General features: G+C 31.6%; 1 protein-coding gene across 2 annotated transcripts in view; it reads left to right on the plus strand.

Annotated features, from left to right (window-relative positions):
* The window catches only part of LOC106467427 (DNA-directed RNA polymerase I subunit RPA49-like), a 33434-nt gene extending 19718 nt beyond the window's left edge, over positions 1-13716 (plus strand). The window contains exons 6-12 of one of the 2 annotated variants that reach the window (XM_022395607.1): positions 494-632; positions 4659-4766; positions 5531-5633; positions 7948-8087; positions 10462-10552; positions 11226-11348; positions 13431-13716. In XM_022395607.1, coding sequence (XP_022251315.1) covers positions 494-632; positions 4659-4766; positions 5531-5633; positions 7948-8087; positions 10462-10552; positions 11226-11348; positions 13431-13569 — 843 coding nt within the window. In that variant the 3' untranslated portion in view covers positions 13570-13716. The remainder of the gene's footprint in view (positions 1-493; positions 633-4658; positions 4767-5530; positions 5634-7947; positions 8088-10461; positions 10553-11225; positions 11349-13430) is intronic. The other variant, XM_013927777.1, reaches the window with a different exon arrangement.
* Positions 13717-17454: the final 3738 nt, after the last annotated feature.

Here is a 17454-nt window from a genome sequence, read left to right on the forward strand (position 1 = left end):
TCCATAGAATTCTTCTTTCTGCTGATCGTGTCTACTTTACTTCTTTAATTTTCTGGTTAAGTTGATCATAATTTTCATGTATTGTCTGTTTTTAAGCCTTATAATTGTTGTTCTCCTGATGGTATATACTTTACTTCTTTAATTTGATGGGTAAGTTGATCATAATTTTCATGTATTGTTTGTATTTCAAGCCATATAATAGTTGCTTCTGATCATACAGATCATTTGTTTATCTATCTTTAACTTTTTCACAATGTAACACATTAACAATACAATGAACAGTTTTGACCTTCAGCTCTTTTCATCATCAAACAGAATTCAATTTCAATTTAGACTTCAGTTCAGTCAAAATAATAACATTTTATATGAAGTTGTTTTGTTGACCAGTTCTGTTATGTTTTGATAGCTGGTTATACTGTTTTATTTTTATAATAACATAATGATCATTGCTTTTTATTTTGATTTGTTTATTGCTTTATTTCTTTCTCACTAGGTTGACATGCTTACCAGTGCATTTGGAAGCAAGCGAAAAAGAAAGGCAATGGAATCTAGGGTCCATCACAAAGTTGAAGAAGGAAATCTAGAACTAGCTGCAGACAAAGTTGTGGAAAATATAGATAAGGAAGTATCAGGTAGGCTTAATACTGGCTATCTATAGAGATAGTAATGTTTTGGAAACACAAAGTTTAGCTTAATACGGGCTGTTGATAGATATAGTAAAGTTGAGAAAACACAAAGTTTAGCTTAATACTGGCTGTCCATAGAGATAGTAATGTTTTGGAAACACAAAGTTTAGCTTAATACTGGCTGTTGATAGATATAGTAAAGTTGAGGAAACAGAAAGTTTAGCTTAATACTGGCTGTTGATAGAGAGAGTAATGTTCACATGGTATTTTACAAATACATAGCTTACATCAGCATTTTTCAAACTGGAGGCTATATATCCCCAGAGGTCCATCAGGGTGCTCCAGGGGGTCTGCAAGTCATTTCCAAAATGTCATTAAATATTTTTAAAAAGTTTGATTTATAGGATAAAAAGTAATTTTCATGAAATGAAATTTATATTAATTAAAACATATAATTTTAGAATATAGTATTTCATGTACATCAAATCTTTTTTTTTTCAAAATAAAAAACCTAATAAGGTTGGGGGTCTTCAGAATAATTGAGAATGAAAAGGGGTCCTCAGGTTACTAAAGTTTGAGAACCACTAGTTTAAATAAAAGTCTAGCAGTTGATAATTGCAATATTATACACATACAAAGTTTGAATAAAGGTTTAGCCTTTGATATTTGCAATATTATAGGAATACAAAGTTTAGATAACAATCCAGTTGTTGATAATTACAATATTATACAAAGTTTAAATAGGCTTAGTTGTTGATATCATAATGTTCCACCAAGTTTGAATAAAAATCTCACAGTTGATAATCTCCTTCTTTTACAGAGTTTAGATAAATATTCACTGTTAACTAGCATAGACCCGCAAAACATTTCCGGCCAAATTAGTATCTTTATCGTAATAGTACTTCTTTAAATATAACATTTCTAGCACAATACAAACGAATTGTAATCATAGACAACAAAAGGTATAAATCTACTTGTATATAGGCCGTACTTTATAAAACTTTAACTTATGTTAAGCCTAATTTCGATAAAGAGATAAATTAACACGGTAACCTGTGTAAATTTTTTTTTACTTTAGTTTAGTTAGGAATAAACTTTACTGTACTTAATGCTATTGATAAATAAACTTATAATGTTATTCTACAACCTAATGTCAAACTTTTTTTAAAAAACTTTGATAAGTTTTTAATATTCTGTTGTACAGAATGGTTAGTAAAGTATATTTACATTCCCCTTTCGTTGGTACTTCTTGTTTCATACAGCAATTGTAGCAACTTGATCACTGAGCTTTGCAGCTCTCTGCCACAGGCAGACTGTTTGTCGTCAAGTGAATAATGCCCATGCGTGGTGTTTCTTGGGGAAACATTCTAACTATGTTTGCTTATGCAGCAGGTTCTCGGTCAGAAAGCGTAACGGTCGTACATACAAACAAGCAGAATAATAGTATAGATAATCACAATATTATACAGTTAGAGTTTAGATAAATATTCTGCTGTTTTATAATTTCAGTATTATACAGTTACAGAGTTTAGATAAATATTCTGCTGTTTTATAATTACAGTATTATACAGTTACAGAGTTTAGATAAATATTCTGCTGTTTTATAATTACAGTATTATACAGTTACAGAGTTTAGATAAATATTCTGCTGTTTTATAATTACAGTATTATACAGTTACAGAGTTTAGATAAATATTCTGCTGTTTTATAATTACAGTATTATACAGTTACAGAGTTTAGATAAATATTCACTGTTTATAATCACAATATTATACAGTTTCGTTTATTCTAATTGTTTACAATTACGATTTTATATGAGTGCAAGTTTAGATAAAAAAAATCCAGCTGTTGATAATCACAGTCTTATACAAAATATGAAACAAAAGTTGATATGTTAATAATGCAATATTGTAGAAGTGCAAAATTTAGGTAAAGTTCCAGCTTTTGATAATCACAATATTGTGTAAACACAAACTTTTTCAGTCCAGAGGCACAAAAGTGGACATTAACTACTACTTCTATGAAACTTGAATGTCTCACAAGTTTCTTATTTTCTGTCCAATCACTTTTATGATAAACCAAGATAATCAAAGAACCTTTTCCCAAGTTTTTAGATTGTTTTAAGATATTTCCCATTTATGAAAAAGAAAAACAAGTAGAAGTAGGTGTGTTTTGCTACCCAATGTGTCTGCAGCCAATAGTGCCATTCTGTGGTTTTCTGTCAACTGTAATTGTTACTGTTGAGGGAAAGCGTTCTTGTTTTTTTAAAAAAAACAACTATTCCAATTGGCTGAAAGGATGAACATTTTAAGATTTTATAACCTATGTAACTGAAGATAAACCATTCAAAAAATATCTGCCAAAGAATAGACTAGTTGTACTGACTTCTCTGGTGCCTACACTAATTGGATCCAATTTCAAAATGCTTTTAGATAAAAAAGACAGTCATGTTACTGATGTATACACATAGAAAATGTGGTGTTGACTGGCCTCAAATGTGTTTTTTGTATTTATAATGTTTCAAATCAACTCGGACTTTGAAGTCATAACATTTTCACCTTATTTCTTATTTTGATTATATCCAGCAGGAGGAAAGTGACAATGTTTTAAAAAATATAATATAAAGCCTTTGCATGAACAGCTTTGAAAACCACTGAACTAGAAAGGGTTAAAGATCCAGCTGTTGAAGTACAATAGTATATAAAGACAAATATTTAGAAAGATACAGTTGTTGATAAACACAATATTGTCTAAACAAAAAAATTTCTAAAATGGAACAGCTGTTTATTATCACAATATTGTGTAAACAAAAGTTTCAAAATGAAACAGCTGTTTACAATCACAATATTGTCTAAACAAAACTTTTAAAATGAAACAACTGTTTATAATCACTGTATTGTGTAAACAAAAACTTTTAAAAAGAAACAGCTGTTTATAATCACAATATTGTCTTAACAAAAAATTTCTAAAATGGAACAGCTGTTTATAATCACAATATTGTCTAAACAAGAATTTTTAAAAAGAAACAGTTGTTGACAAACAAAATATTGTGTAAAAAAGAAAGTTTTAGAAAACAAAGAGCTGTTAGTAGGTATAACATTGTTCAAAATTAGATGTAAAAGTAGTTATTGAATCAGTAATTTTTTAAGAATGTACAAAAGTAAAAATAACTCATATTTATAAATCTTCAAAGAGGGCATACTAAGAAAACTTCCAAATAAATAGGAAAGACATCAAGATTTTCTCAAAAATTTTATGTGGCCTGTTAATGACACCAACAATATGTAAGAAAACACCAAGGTCATAAATTTGAGTACCTATAGTTAGCTTTCAAGGAAACGAAAGCTGGAATTAAAATTCAGTCTTCTTTGTATCTATAGTAATTAAAAAGAACAACAAGAGACATGCTGTTCTCACACTACTTTTTAGAAGAACATGATAGTATGGCTGAGACTGCTGAAAAGCTGATAAGGTACTATAATATTTATTTCCAAAAGTAAGCTAAAAAAGGTATACATTTAATCAAAAGTTGGAAAATTCTTATGTTACAACTTCTTTTAAATTTAAAAAGGTTCTTATCTCTTTCACTACAGGCTTGGTCCTTGGGACCAACCTCGTAACCATTTTGTGCTTGTTATAGTTTTCATGCTATAACAAGATATATAAATTGGATAATAAAATTAAGTTATTGTTCCGAAATAACTAAAACTCTAGCTATAGTTGATTCTGCTTATAAAAACTTTTACCTGGCATAAGATTTATAAATTATCACTATGTTAGCAGTATATTAATAAGCATATACTAAATGTTAGTATGTTGTTGATATTTTTGGTCATAAGTATTTTCACAATCACATTATTATTTAACTTAGAAGTGAACTTTTAGAGACAATACAGTTTTCTAAATTCATTGTATCAGATGATTTTATTGTTTTCTGTTACTTACATATTAAGATACTAACTTTAATTTTGATATTAAAAATTTTGCTAATTACTGTAAGATATTAAAACCAAGTTTATTTAATTGAAAAAGGCATAAAGACAATGAAAAAGAATCGATTGGAACTTGAAATGCCTGAAGCAATTCCGCCACAGAATCGAAATGCCACGTGTCCAGAGGAGGTGTATAATGTGAAGGATAGTATCCTTATTTTTTTTTATAAATATAGTAAATACAGAAAAATATAATGTCTTTCTTTATAGATAAGTTTGTTGTTTTATATCTATTGAAGATAAAATAGCCATGGGGTTGTTTGATAAACAAGCGCTTCTTTATAGATAAGTTTGGTGTTTTATATCTGTTGACGGTAAAATATCCATTTGGGTTCATGTGAAGAAACTAGTAGCTGGACAGGTGATAAAATAAACATTTCCATAGGCTGTAAAAGTAATATAGGTGGTTGAGTGAATTACACTATAGTTTATGTGAAGAAACTGTTTCATTATTTGGATTCTCTTTTGGACATAAAGATTAGAATTCATTGTTTCATCAGTTGATTTCTCTTGTTGGACATAAAGATTAGAATTCATTGTTTCATCAGTTGGATTCCTTTGTTGGACATAAAGATTAGAATTCATTGTTTCATCATTTGGACATAAAGATTAGAATTCATTGTTTCATCAGTTGTATTCTCTTGTTGGACATAAAGATTAAAATTCATTGTTTCATTCTCTTGTTGGACATAAAGATTAGAGTTCATTGTTTCATCAGTTGGATTCCTTTGTTGGACATAAAGATTAAAATTTATTGATTCTTTAGTTGGGTTCCCTTAAATAAATTTTATGAGGCTCAACCAACTTAGGAGATTGAAGTTTTTAATGTTAGAATTAATACAGTAATGTGTATTAAGTTAAACAAATGTGTCAAATGTGAAAAAATAAAACATCCTTCCTTTAACAAATCTGATAAAGTTATATCTATAGAAGAATATTCTGGCCTTGATGAAGAAGCTAATCTTGTGGCAGATGCTACACTTGACCAAATTAACGAATGGAAAAAGGAAGAAAAGTAAGCTGTTTTGTGTATAAACAAACTGAGACATATGCTGATTGACTAACTAACTCTCATGTCAGCCACATACTTTATAGAAGAGATCATTTTACAAGGATGAGTTTGGATAGAGGAATGTTAACCACAAATTTAAACCACAGACTTCTTGGAAAGATCATTTTGTTTTGTTGAGTTTACATTATAACAGTAACTTTAAAAAAAGGATGTTGACAAGAAATGTCAGGTGTTTCAAAGTTAAGTAACTAGTGGGTTTGTAAGTCAAATAGTCTCATCTTCCAATCCTTATCATAATTTATTGGGATGAATAATATAAGTTTTGTTTGTTTAAATATCTAATGCTGGCTTATCCTTGTGAGATGTAAGATTAGGGTAAGAAGTAATGATGGCAATGCCTTCCAACAAATTTACATTTTATTAAACACCATGATCGGTTTTTCATTTACAACTTAAGTTATTAGCTTTCAAACTGAGCTTTATTAATTGATTAATAGAATAATTATAATTAGTTAATTAGCCCTAACAAATAATTAATGTTGTTTTAATTTATATTATTTAACACATATTCAAAAGCTACTTATAATGAGCCAATAAATGTGTTTCAATTTAATTTTAATCTGATTTAATTAGGTTTCTGTATTCCAGATATTGTCACTATATATTAATACACCTTTTTCAGGTCAGACAAACAAAACTTTTCATCCATTTGTTATATGGTAGAACATTTACTCTGATGTAAACAGGTTTCTGTATTCCAGATATTGTCACTATGTATTAATACACCTTTTTCAGGTCAGACAAACAAAACTTTTCTATTCCAGATATTGTCACTATGTATTATAGGTGGTAGAACATTTACTCTGATATAAACAGGTTTCTGTATTCCAGATATTGGAACTATCTATTAATACTCCTTTGTCAGTTCATGCATCAGACAAACAAAACTTCATCAAGCTAAACTTCTGGTCTGTTGTACGGTGTAAGTTTTACTGTTACCTAAACTGATTTTTGTATCCCAGATATTGTCATGATGTATTAACCCTTTCTCCATGAGCATCTTTTTCTGCACGTGTTATGAGGGTTTAGAGAGTTACATTAGAAAGTTAATTAAACTGCTTTCATTTCATCATATACCAATAACTATAGCATAAAAACATAGCTAATAACCCATATTTTAATAGCATATAAGTTGTAAGTTCTTAATTTTACAAAGCAATATTTAAAAAAAATCCTGAATTTCACCTAGTGTGAGAATTGTGACATTTTCTCGTTAGTCATCCCCTCTTCTCTTATTTATTTACCACCCCTCCAAGAAGTACCAAATTTAATGTACATTACTCCTTGTAATATTGTCATCACTCGGGTGAAGCATAATTTTTATAGCCTTCAATATTATTTGGTTACAGAACCATCAAATAGTAAACCAGACTCCTCTTGCCACACCTGCCTGCCATAACCTCTCTTTCAGAAATTGCCAATAGTTCTCTCTGATGTTCAATACTATATTATTTATAACCAATAGAAAGTCAAGGTTTTCATCTATCAAATGACATATTATATTACATTGTTTTCTGAAAAGAGAATTGTCAATTTTGCTTTCAGTTCAAGCTTTATTCCCACAAGAAACACATTGACTAATAAAGGCAAGAACAGTAATTAAACATGAATCAAAGGGCAATAAAACAATAAAATTTAAGTATAAATAGGTGTATGCTGTTACAAGTTTAAAGCTATTTAGGATAAACAAATGTAGTTTCATGTTACAATTTGAAGTCATTCTAGAAAGAAAAAATGAGTAATTTAGATTTTATTTTGGTGTTCATGAGGTCAATCAAATTGGCCAACTTTGTATAGAGTTGGAGTAGAGAAAATAATAGGTAAAATATAAAGTTTTAAATTTGTTTAGGAGGTTTTAGAGATCAGACAAATGAAATCTGAGATTTATTAGAGAAAGAAAAGTAGTTTTAACTTAAATGAGAAAATCACTTTGCACTTGAACTAGTAAAAAAAAAAAGACTATATATATTTATTCACGGCCAAATCTTTAGCAAAAATACTTCATTAAAAAAATCTGATTTTTTTCTGTACAAAAGACTTCTAATGTTTACTGAAAGTCTGCCAAATTTTGTGAAGATACGCTTACTATGTTAAAAGTTATAGTATGGAAGCTATAACAAGTACCATAGAGCAAAGGAGTTAATACACCTTGACCAGCTTTCATGCATCAGACAAAGAACACTTCATCAAACTAAACTTCTCATTTCTATTTTATGGTAGAATTTTACTGTGACTTAAACTGGTTTCTGTATTCCAGATATTGTCACTATGTATTAATACACCTTGGCCGGCTTTCATGCATCAGAGAAACAAAACTTCATCAGTGTAAACTTCTCATCTATTTCCACTATTTGGTAACCCTTTTGAAACTTCGTTATCAAGATATGAAAAAAAAAGGTAATTCAAATTTTGTAATACAAATTTTAGTCTATTTTAAGTATTTAAATAAAAAATCATTTTTAATAATTCTCTGTTTTGCACTGTATTTTTAACTCTTTGCTGTTTGACATAATGTTATACAGATTTTGTATGGCTATGTTCACTTTCATTAATCCAGGATCTGTAAGCCATGTGGTAAAGAAAAACTGGCAGTTTTTCACTGATACAGTTTACATTAGGAATCCATCTTGTGCACTGCACTTTCTGATCAGTATTTACATAAACTGTATCATCAGGAATTCAAAAGGATTTTCCATGTAATGTTAAAAAGGTAAGTGTGACAGAATGGTTTTGACAGTTTTGGAGTCAAATTACATTTGTGTGACTGTCAGTTTCCTCTATCACAAACCACAGTAGTGGTTCTTAATAAAAATCTCTGATTTGTTCTTTATTATCACTGAATCTTGTTCTGCCAGCCTACAGGAATGGTTGTGAGTATTGTAATAAAACCTGGGTAATATTACTAAACACATCGTTGCATATTGTATAGGTTAGTTTTAAGTTTATCTGACTCCCTAACAGATAACATCAGCTGTATAAACATTGACATTTGATCATTTTAATGTAGTCTGTAGTTTATATTGAGTGTCATAATTTACTACATTCATATGTATATAGCTTTGTGTAGGCCTTTGATGTAATTTAATGTTTATATGGCAGGTGATTCTTAACTTATTCGTGCAACTGTATTGATGTTGCATCTAATTTATTTATGTATAGAGTTCCTGCCTTTTTGGACACAATGCTACTGACAGGATCACAGTTTTTTTTACCACTGCACAATTGATTTCTGCCATGTTACACAAATGTCTAAAATATTACACAAACATCTAAGCTGTCTCCCACAAAAGAAATCTTTAAGCTGTAGTTTAAAAGATAGCACCCATCTCAGTTTCAAACATCAGATTGGCAATCACGGTGTGATGGCTGATGGTAAGTGTCAAATTATAGCCAACAATGTATGATTGTGAATTTTATAGATACTGCGGATATAGTAGCTATCCTTGAAGTTGACTATAAGGAGTGGCAAAAATGATAGCGATTCAAGACAAAAGTGAGGCAGAAATTTTGTAGCTATATATTTTATTTAGAAAATATTTATTTTCATATAAAGTATGCAACAGCAATGGCCCACCAGTTTAAGGTTGTCACAGTGGAAGAGGGTTATAGAAGTGTCATAACCCAAACTCCATCAGAAATGGAGGGGGAAAGCTATATTAATATAATTAATTAACACATTTTCAACCTTGTGGAGTATGCAGAAAAAAGAAATATTAAAAAATGCTATTTTGTATGCATTTCCTATTATATTATGACACATTGTCTTATATTTGCATTGAATATATATGCATGTATTTATACAACTTGAAAAATTCATATGGCTATCTATATATATATGGCTTTAGAACACAAAAACTATCAAGACTGCATATATATATATAAATACTAGCTAACATGCACCATTCCAGTATAGTTCAGTAGTCCCTCCAATCCAGTGTTTACAGACTCCCCATATAGCTACAGGGTATAAATATATATATATTACGAGCATATGCATAAAATATGGTATGTTTATCACCATGCATCATAGTGATCATACATGCAGTACTGCTATCAATGATATCAGAAGCAATAGCCATCCAATCTGCATGAAACCAATCCAAAGGTTGTCATTGTTTCCAAAGAGAGTATCATACACCAACTATGATTTTTCATTAAACTAAATTGTTTCAAATTGCTATTATACAGATTTATTTCCATGATGGACATAAAAAAGACTTAAGAAACAAGATTATTAAGAATTGTTAATTATAAAAGGGGGAATAGGGATTTTCAAGAAAGTATAAAATCAACATAGGTAGCTTAAATTTAAAATGCAATCATAAAGCAAAAGGAAACAAGCTCTAGGTTTGAGACATAGTGTTGAAATTATTTCCACAAGCTACAAATCCATATTTTGACTCTCCTAAATATTACAGATTTTAGACATGGAGTTAAAATAGAGATTTTTGTGATTGCATTTTTACTTTAAACTACCTATGTTGTTTCTGTAATTTTTGTATTTGTGGTTTTTCAAATTAACAATTTTTCATAATCTGGTTTGTAGTATCAGAAGCAGGCTGTAAAGTAAATGTTAAGTTTTGTAGTCTTATGATATTTCACAGTTTTTTTTTTTTATGGAATAACTAACTGATCTGTAAACAAGTTTTTCTTATAACTTATTGGTCAAGTTTCTGAATGTTTTTAACAATGTATGGTAGAAATGTATGTCAAGGTTTTGGAAATAATTTTTATTTTAATTGACATGGTATCTTTTTTTATTATTAAACAGATCCCTTACCAACAGTTCCTGAACCATATAAACATCATTTGCTTAATAATTTTACACTGAAGTCAGAAAATGAACATGGAACTACATTCAGGTAAGTGGTGAGGTTAATTATATTTTGATGTGAAAAAGTAAACATTTTCAGCACATTCATGTTGGAAAAGGATAAAAAATGTACGTTGATACTAGAATAAATGTAATGGAATTGGGTCTAATTAACAAGTGCAACCAGAATAATGGTCCATCAAGGACAACAAAGTAAGACAAAAATTCACAAGCTAACCAAAGGAGAAATCCTTTTTTCATGATTTTAAGCACACAAAAACGTATTAGTTGTAGTTGTTTCTAGATGTAAACAGTTTTTTTTTCTATTATATGAAATGATAATACTAAAAAACAACGTTGGAAATTGAATGTAATTAAAGAAAGTTATTAGTTCCAGTAATGGTTTAGTTTTCTTTGGAAAAAAGGTATTTTTAATAGAAATTTTGTGACCCATATCTAAAAATTCAGTTGCAGTTTATTAAAATGAACCAAAAACAATTTCTAATATTAAATTAGAAGTCAACATATAATTATTCCCTAGGCTTGGATTCAAAGTAAAGTTTGTTTTTCTTCTGGTTTTAGTTGGAAAACTTAAATACTATTTGCATAAGTAGCCAAAACAGATGCAGTACCTCACTTTTTCAGTTAACAAAATAAAATGTCTACTAGTACACCAGCTTGTATAGTATTGTCATTGTTTAAATTATTTACTTTGATTTTAGATCTTTCCCACAGCGTATGAAAGATAAAGTTATTGCATATGCCATGGTGGTTGCATTGCTGTTGGATGGCTTTTCTGTTGATTTTAGTGATGTGCACCCTGACCTTAAGTTTCCCATGAACAGGTAAATAATCTATTAATTTAGTTTATATTGCTGTGCACCCTGACCTTAAGTTTCCCATGAACAGGAAAATAATATTAGAATTTAGTTTATACCACAGTCTTGATGTGCATTCTGACCTTAAGTTTCCCATGAAGAGGTAAATAATATTAGAATTTATATCACAGTTGATGTTCACCCTGACCTTAAGTTTCCCGTGAACAGGAAAATAATTTAAGAATTTAATTTATATCACAGTTGATGTGCATTCTGGCCTTAAGTTTCCCATGACCAGGTAAATAATATTAGAATTTAGTTTATATTTCAGCCCCCCTTTTTTGGCTTATGCTGCCAGCTTAGCTTTTAGAAATAGGATTTTGGGGTCATCCGTTGCACTGTCTCCAGTAAAAGACCCAGCTGGTGGTCCCGATGTGGATCTGTGCACTTTTCCGGGTCTCCCCAACATATATTCTACCCCTATTTTCTTCAATTGGAGCATGGGAGACCCTTATCACTTACCAGTTCCTAGCTGCTGAACCATAGAGAATTCTCACTGGTTGGACTTAGCATAATAAGATTAGAAGTGTGGCAGTTGTGACACTATTTGTGTAGTATTGGTCACCTTTTAAAAACATACCACATACCTAATGTGCCCTCCTCCTGCAGGAGGAGTGCACACAATGTACGGTCTGATCTCACCCAAAAAATACTACATATATTGGCTCATTGACCACTTGTATGCAAGTGCTTAGATGATCATGTTCCTATTCTTCCCACCCGTACGACACTTGAGGTTCATTTGCCTCTCCCCCCCTGACATTTGAGGTAAAGAGTATACCCTGGTCGAGATGAGATGCAGTCTCTCATGGGTGTGTTTCTACGCAGTCCCTGCTATGAACTTACATGGGTTTTCCTTTCGGGTATTTTCTGAAGGGACCTCATCTTGGTTTAAAAATGTTTTTATACTGGCCCCTCCACCAACTTAACATGGGATTATAGCTATTCTGTCTTTAGAGGTGAGTTATTGTCTCAGAAATTAACATTTTCCTAATCTGAACATGTATTTCCAATAGACACTCATCCCTCATACAGTCTCACTTGTCCTCCCCACTCCTGGTGCACATTTTTTTGACCTTGTCAAAGAATGAAGTTTTCATGAATGCAAGAGCATAAAAGGAGTAACTGTGCATGAAAGTTCTGTTGGTGGAGGGCTTTTGTCACATGATGAAGTTATCACGCACCAGCACGGTTCATGTTAAGCACCTGAATTTAGGTGGGAGTTAACTCAAAGCTAGTACCATGTAAATCTTGTAGACAGATGCACAAGGAAGATAGCTGTTCTGTGTGGAGGTGAGTATCTGTTGGAAATACATTTTCATATTAGGAAAATGTTAACTTCGCTGTAAACAGGTAAGTAACCTGATATATTGTTTAATGTAATGTATATTCTGACTGAATCATAATATTATGTTTTGTTCAATAAGAAAGTATTGGTTCATATAATGAACTGTTAGGATATTTGTTGACTAAATCATAATATTTTATGTATTGGTAAGCACTGCCCATTGACTACAGTTCTTTTAAGTAAGAAAGTATTGGTTCATATAATGAACTGTTAGAATATTTGTTAACTAAATCATAATATTTTATGTATTGGTAAGCACTGCCCATAGACTACAGTTCTGTTCTTGTGTTTTGTTCAGTAAGAAAGTATTGGTTCATATAATGAACTGTTAGAATATTTGTTAACTAAATCATAATATTTTATGTATTGGTAAGCACTGCCCATAGACTACAGTTCTGTTCTTGTGTTTTGTTCAGTAAGAAAGTAGTGGTTCATATAATGAACTGTTAGAATATTTGTTAACTAAATCATAATATTGTATGTATTGGTAAGCACTGTCCATTGACTACAGTTCTGTTCTTGTGTTTTGTTCAATAAGAAAGTAGTGGTTATTCAAATGCTTGATACATTAACTTTGGATATTAGTAACAAAAAGATTAGGTGTGCTTGTAATTTTACCTCTGACTTGTATTAAGTCCTAACATATAAGATATAGGTACCTTAGTTCAATCAGATTCTGATAAATGTTTCTTGTAACTCAGGCTCATCACAATTGTCTTAGTTCTGGGCTGTCATGTACGTTCATCTAAAAACCCATCAACAGGAACACCCACCAAAATAGCAGACCTTACTATTCCGTTATACACACCTGGAGATAAGCCACGGTCAAGACGGACTTAAAAAAAGTTCAAGTATTAATTAGGAAAACAAGTCCTAATCTGTTACAAAAGTTACTCGATATACAATTTATATATTAGTGCCTTTTGACTGTGTGTGTATGTTTGTTTAGAATAAACCAATAAAATTATTTCTAATAAAGATCTATCAGTGATGCGAGTTTTCATATTTTCATCAAAAACAGTTAGTGAGAACTAACTTTTAATAGTCTTTAAAAGAATCATACATGCTTTATACTAAAATCTTTGATATTTTTATACATTATCTTCTTACAATAAATCACAAACTATGAACTTATTGAGAGTAACATTTTTAAATTGATAATTAAAATACTATTGTCACCACTCCTACAAGCAAATATTATGCAGTACTGTCAATGATGATACTACATTTTTCAACCTTGAAAATGATGTCTAAGAATTATTTTGTGATCTAGTATAATACTTGGTCTTGAACTTTTGTTCTGGATCTGGCTGCTTTCTTCAGTGCCAGTTAATCTTTCTTGTACACTGGATATGTTTTCTCCCTCCTGTGCCAGGTACTGTCTTGTACACTGGATCTGTTTTCTTTCTCCAGTGCCAAGTACTGTGTCTTGTGCTCTGGATCTGTTTTCTTCCTCCAGTGCCAGGTACTGTATTTAGTGCCTTGGATCTGTTTTCTTCCTCTAGTGCCAGTAGCTGTGTCTAGTACATTGGATCTGTTTTCTTTCTCCAGTGTAAACACAGTAACTTGGACTGGAGGAAGAACACAGATCCAATGTACTAGACACAACACCTGGCACTGGAGGAAGAATACAGATCCAATGTACTAGACACAACACCTGGGGTGCCTTGGATCTGTTTTCTTCCTCCAGTGCCAGTAGCTGTGTCTAGTATGCTGGATCTGTGTTCTTCCTCCAGTACCAATTACTGTGTTTAGTGCCTTGGATCTGTTTTCTTCCTCCAGTGCCAGTAGCTGTGTCTAGTATGCTGGATCTGTGTTCTTCCTCCAGTACCAATTACTGTGTTTAGTGCTTTGGATCTGTTTTCTTCCTCCAGTGCCAGGTGTTGTGTCTAGTACATTAGATCTGTATTCTTCCTCCAGTGCCAGGTACTGTGTTTAGTGCCTTGGATCTGTTTTCTTTCTCCAGTGCCAGGTGTTGTGTCTAGTACATTGGATCTGTGTTCTTTCTCCAGTGCCAAGTGCTGTGTCTAGTACACTGGATCTGTGTTCTTCCTCCAGTACCAATTACTGTGTTTAATGCCTTGGATCTGTTTTTTTCCTCCAGTGCCAGATACTGTTGGAGTGACACATTGTATACTCATTATGGGACCAAATTATAAAATATATTTATGGCCCTTTAAATGAAGTATAATGTTGTCAGATAAAGGTTAAAAGTTGGGAGCCACACTGAATATATTATTTTTACTTGTTCTTAGCTATTCCTCACAATGTGATTGTTATTAAAATTGTGACTGTACATTTGTTCAATTAAACCTATTTTGAACTAATTAGTAGCCATTAAACAAGTCTTGTTAGTAGATATCAATCTTACCAACAAAGCAAACATGATGTGTGTGTGTCATTTGGGGAAACTTCTACCTCTAATAGGCAATGCAAGGGAAGTGAAACTAAAAATTATAAATAGTTGTTTAATGTTTTAAAGTAAAAGAAATCCTTTGACCAACTGAGATTGAAAATAATTTATTGAACTTTTAACCACCTTTGCATTAATTAAACATTACTCCCAGCCTTTCATGAAATAAGAAATTAAGTGGAGTTCAGTTTAATATAAGGTATGTTGTGACACAATTTAAACTGAATTTTCAAATGAAGTTATAATTATGAAATGTTTTTGTATCTTCATTAAATTGAACTTCACTCTAACCACATTTTTATGACACACCAGAAAAAATTAAGCATGCAACACAAAAGTTTGAAACAATTTCATTAAAATGTATGTCAGGTTTTTAAACACTTGATTTTAGTGAATTGCTTTAAACTTTTAAGATTTATACTTAATTTTGTGTAGTGTGTATATAAAAATGTTATTTAACCAGATATTTTACGTCATTTTTTATTTTTGAATTTCACTACTTAAAATGCTCTTTGTCCTTGTTATTTCTCAAGTTACTTCTTTCTCTCTATTTAGAATACTGCTGGGTTGTTTTATTTCATAAATTATTCATTCCACTCTGTTTAAAACACTGCTGGTTTGTTTTATTTCACAAGTTACTCCTTCCATTCCATTTCACAAGTTACTTATTCTTGAATTAAATATATTATGCAGTATTTGAGAAAATGGGCAATAGTTATATTTTCAAACTTTCTCTGATGAAAATGTAGATGCTCAGTGTTCATATTAAATTATTTGTGTGTAGTCATTCAAAACAAGACTAAACTTCTCTTGTTAAATCTTGAAAGTGATAAATTTGTATAAAGCAAACTGTAAAATGTCTACAACATCACTCAATGCTTTAAAGCAAATACCACCAATAAACTTTTGATCATTAGTATCAATATATGATTCTTCAAGTGCCCAAAAGTCTGAAGTATTTCCTGTTTTAGAACTCTGGGGACCATTAGCTACATTACAGGTTGGCTATCATATCTTGGTGGTTCCATTAACACTATCCTGTGTTTGTAACTGACTATACAAATGCCAGATGTTACATGTGTTAGTACCATGTTTTCAGTTTGTAATGGTCACACTTTACTTTGCTGCATGCAAATAAATGGCCAAGCTATGTCTGGGTTCTTTTGTTGCTCACTCAAAAGTTCCTAATTCATCATTCTTGGTGTCCATCCAAATGCATAATTGTCACTACAATATCTTTGTCTGCTGTCCAGGATAAACTGATGGTATTTTTATGCTGCTGACTTGGGCAATGTTATTTAATAACTTGTATTCATACAGCATTGTTATTCAATGTTCTGGATTTTTGAAGTTCAATAGCCATTTCAATAATGCATGGTTCACTCAAATGCTGAACTTTCTACCATACAAGTAGTGACAATGATGTTCGACAAATATTAAAACTCAAGAAGTTCCTTCTCATTCATACAGTATCAGCATATAACTCATAAGTGTGATTACATGGTCCATAGAATCCTGTACCTGTAACCACTATCACTAACGTGATCCAGGATGGATGAACAATTAACCAGGATGTTAGCATTTTCCTACACTGAAAATGTATTTCCAATAGATACTTACCTCCTCTCACAAAATAGCTTTTCTTGACTAGTGCAAACTTTCAATGCACGCCACAAGTCTTCCACCTCCCGCTTCTGCACATCCACATGCAAGATCATGCAGCAGCTCTCCACTAATAGGAGCATGACACCACTCCTATCATAACCAGTGCCCTCTTCACATCTGCACTCATTAATCACTTCAAAATTGGTCAGAAGACCTACACCATATAATATTGGAAGTTGGGAGGCTGGGTGAGAAATGTAAGTGGAGTTAAGTATCTATTGAAAATACATTTTCAGTGTAGGAAAATGCTAATTTCCAATATGATATTTTACCTCCACTCACAAAATAGCTAGAATCCCACACTGAATGGCTGGAGGGCCAATAAAAAAAAAAAGATCCCCCTTTAGGAATTGCCCAAAGAGAGACCAGGAGGTGTGGAATCCAGAGAGGAAACATCACACCCCAGTGGGAGACTGCAACACATCTGATCCAGGGATACACTTTGTTTTTTATGACAGTGTCGTGAACATAAAAGGTGGAAACATGAAGGAATTCCAGAATATGTATGACAGACGAACGAGACTCCTGGGTGTCAAGTGGCTAGACTACGACAGACCATAGTGGTAGTTCGACCTCAACCAACTCCTGGAGGTATCTGGAATGGTACATCAGATCTGCAGTAGGTAGAGGAACACCTACCTCGAAAT

Source organism: Limulus polyphemus, unplaced genomic scaffold (assembly GCF_000517525.1).
Source record: "Limulus polyphemus unplaced genomic scaffold, Limulus_polyphemus-2.1.2 Scaffold2611, whole genome shotgun sequence".
NCBI lineage: Eukaryota > Metazoa > Arthropoda > Merostomata > Xiphosura > Limulidae > Limulus > Limulus polyphemus.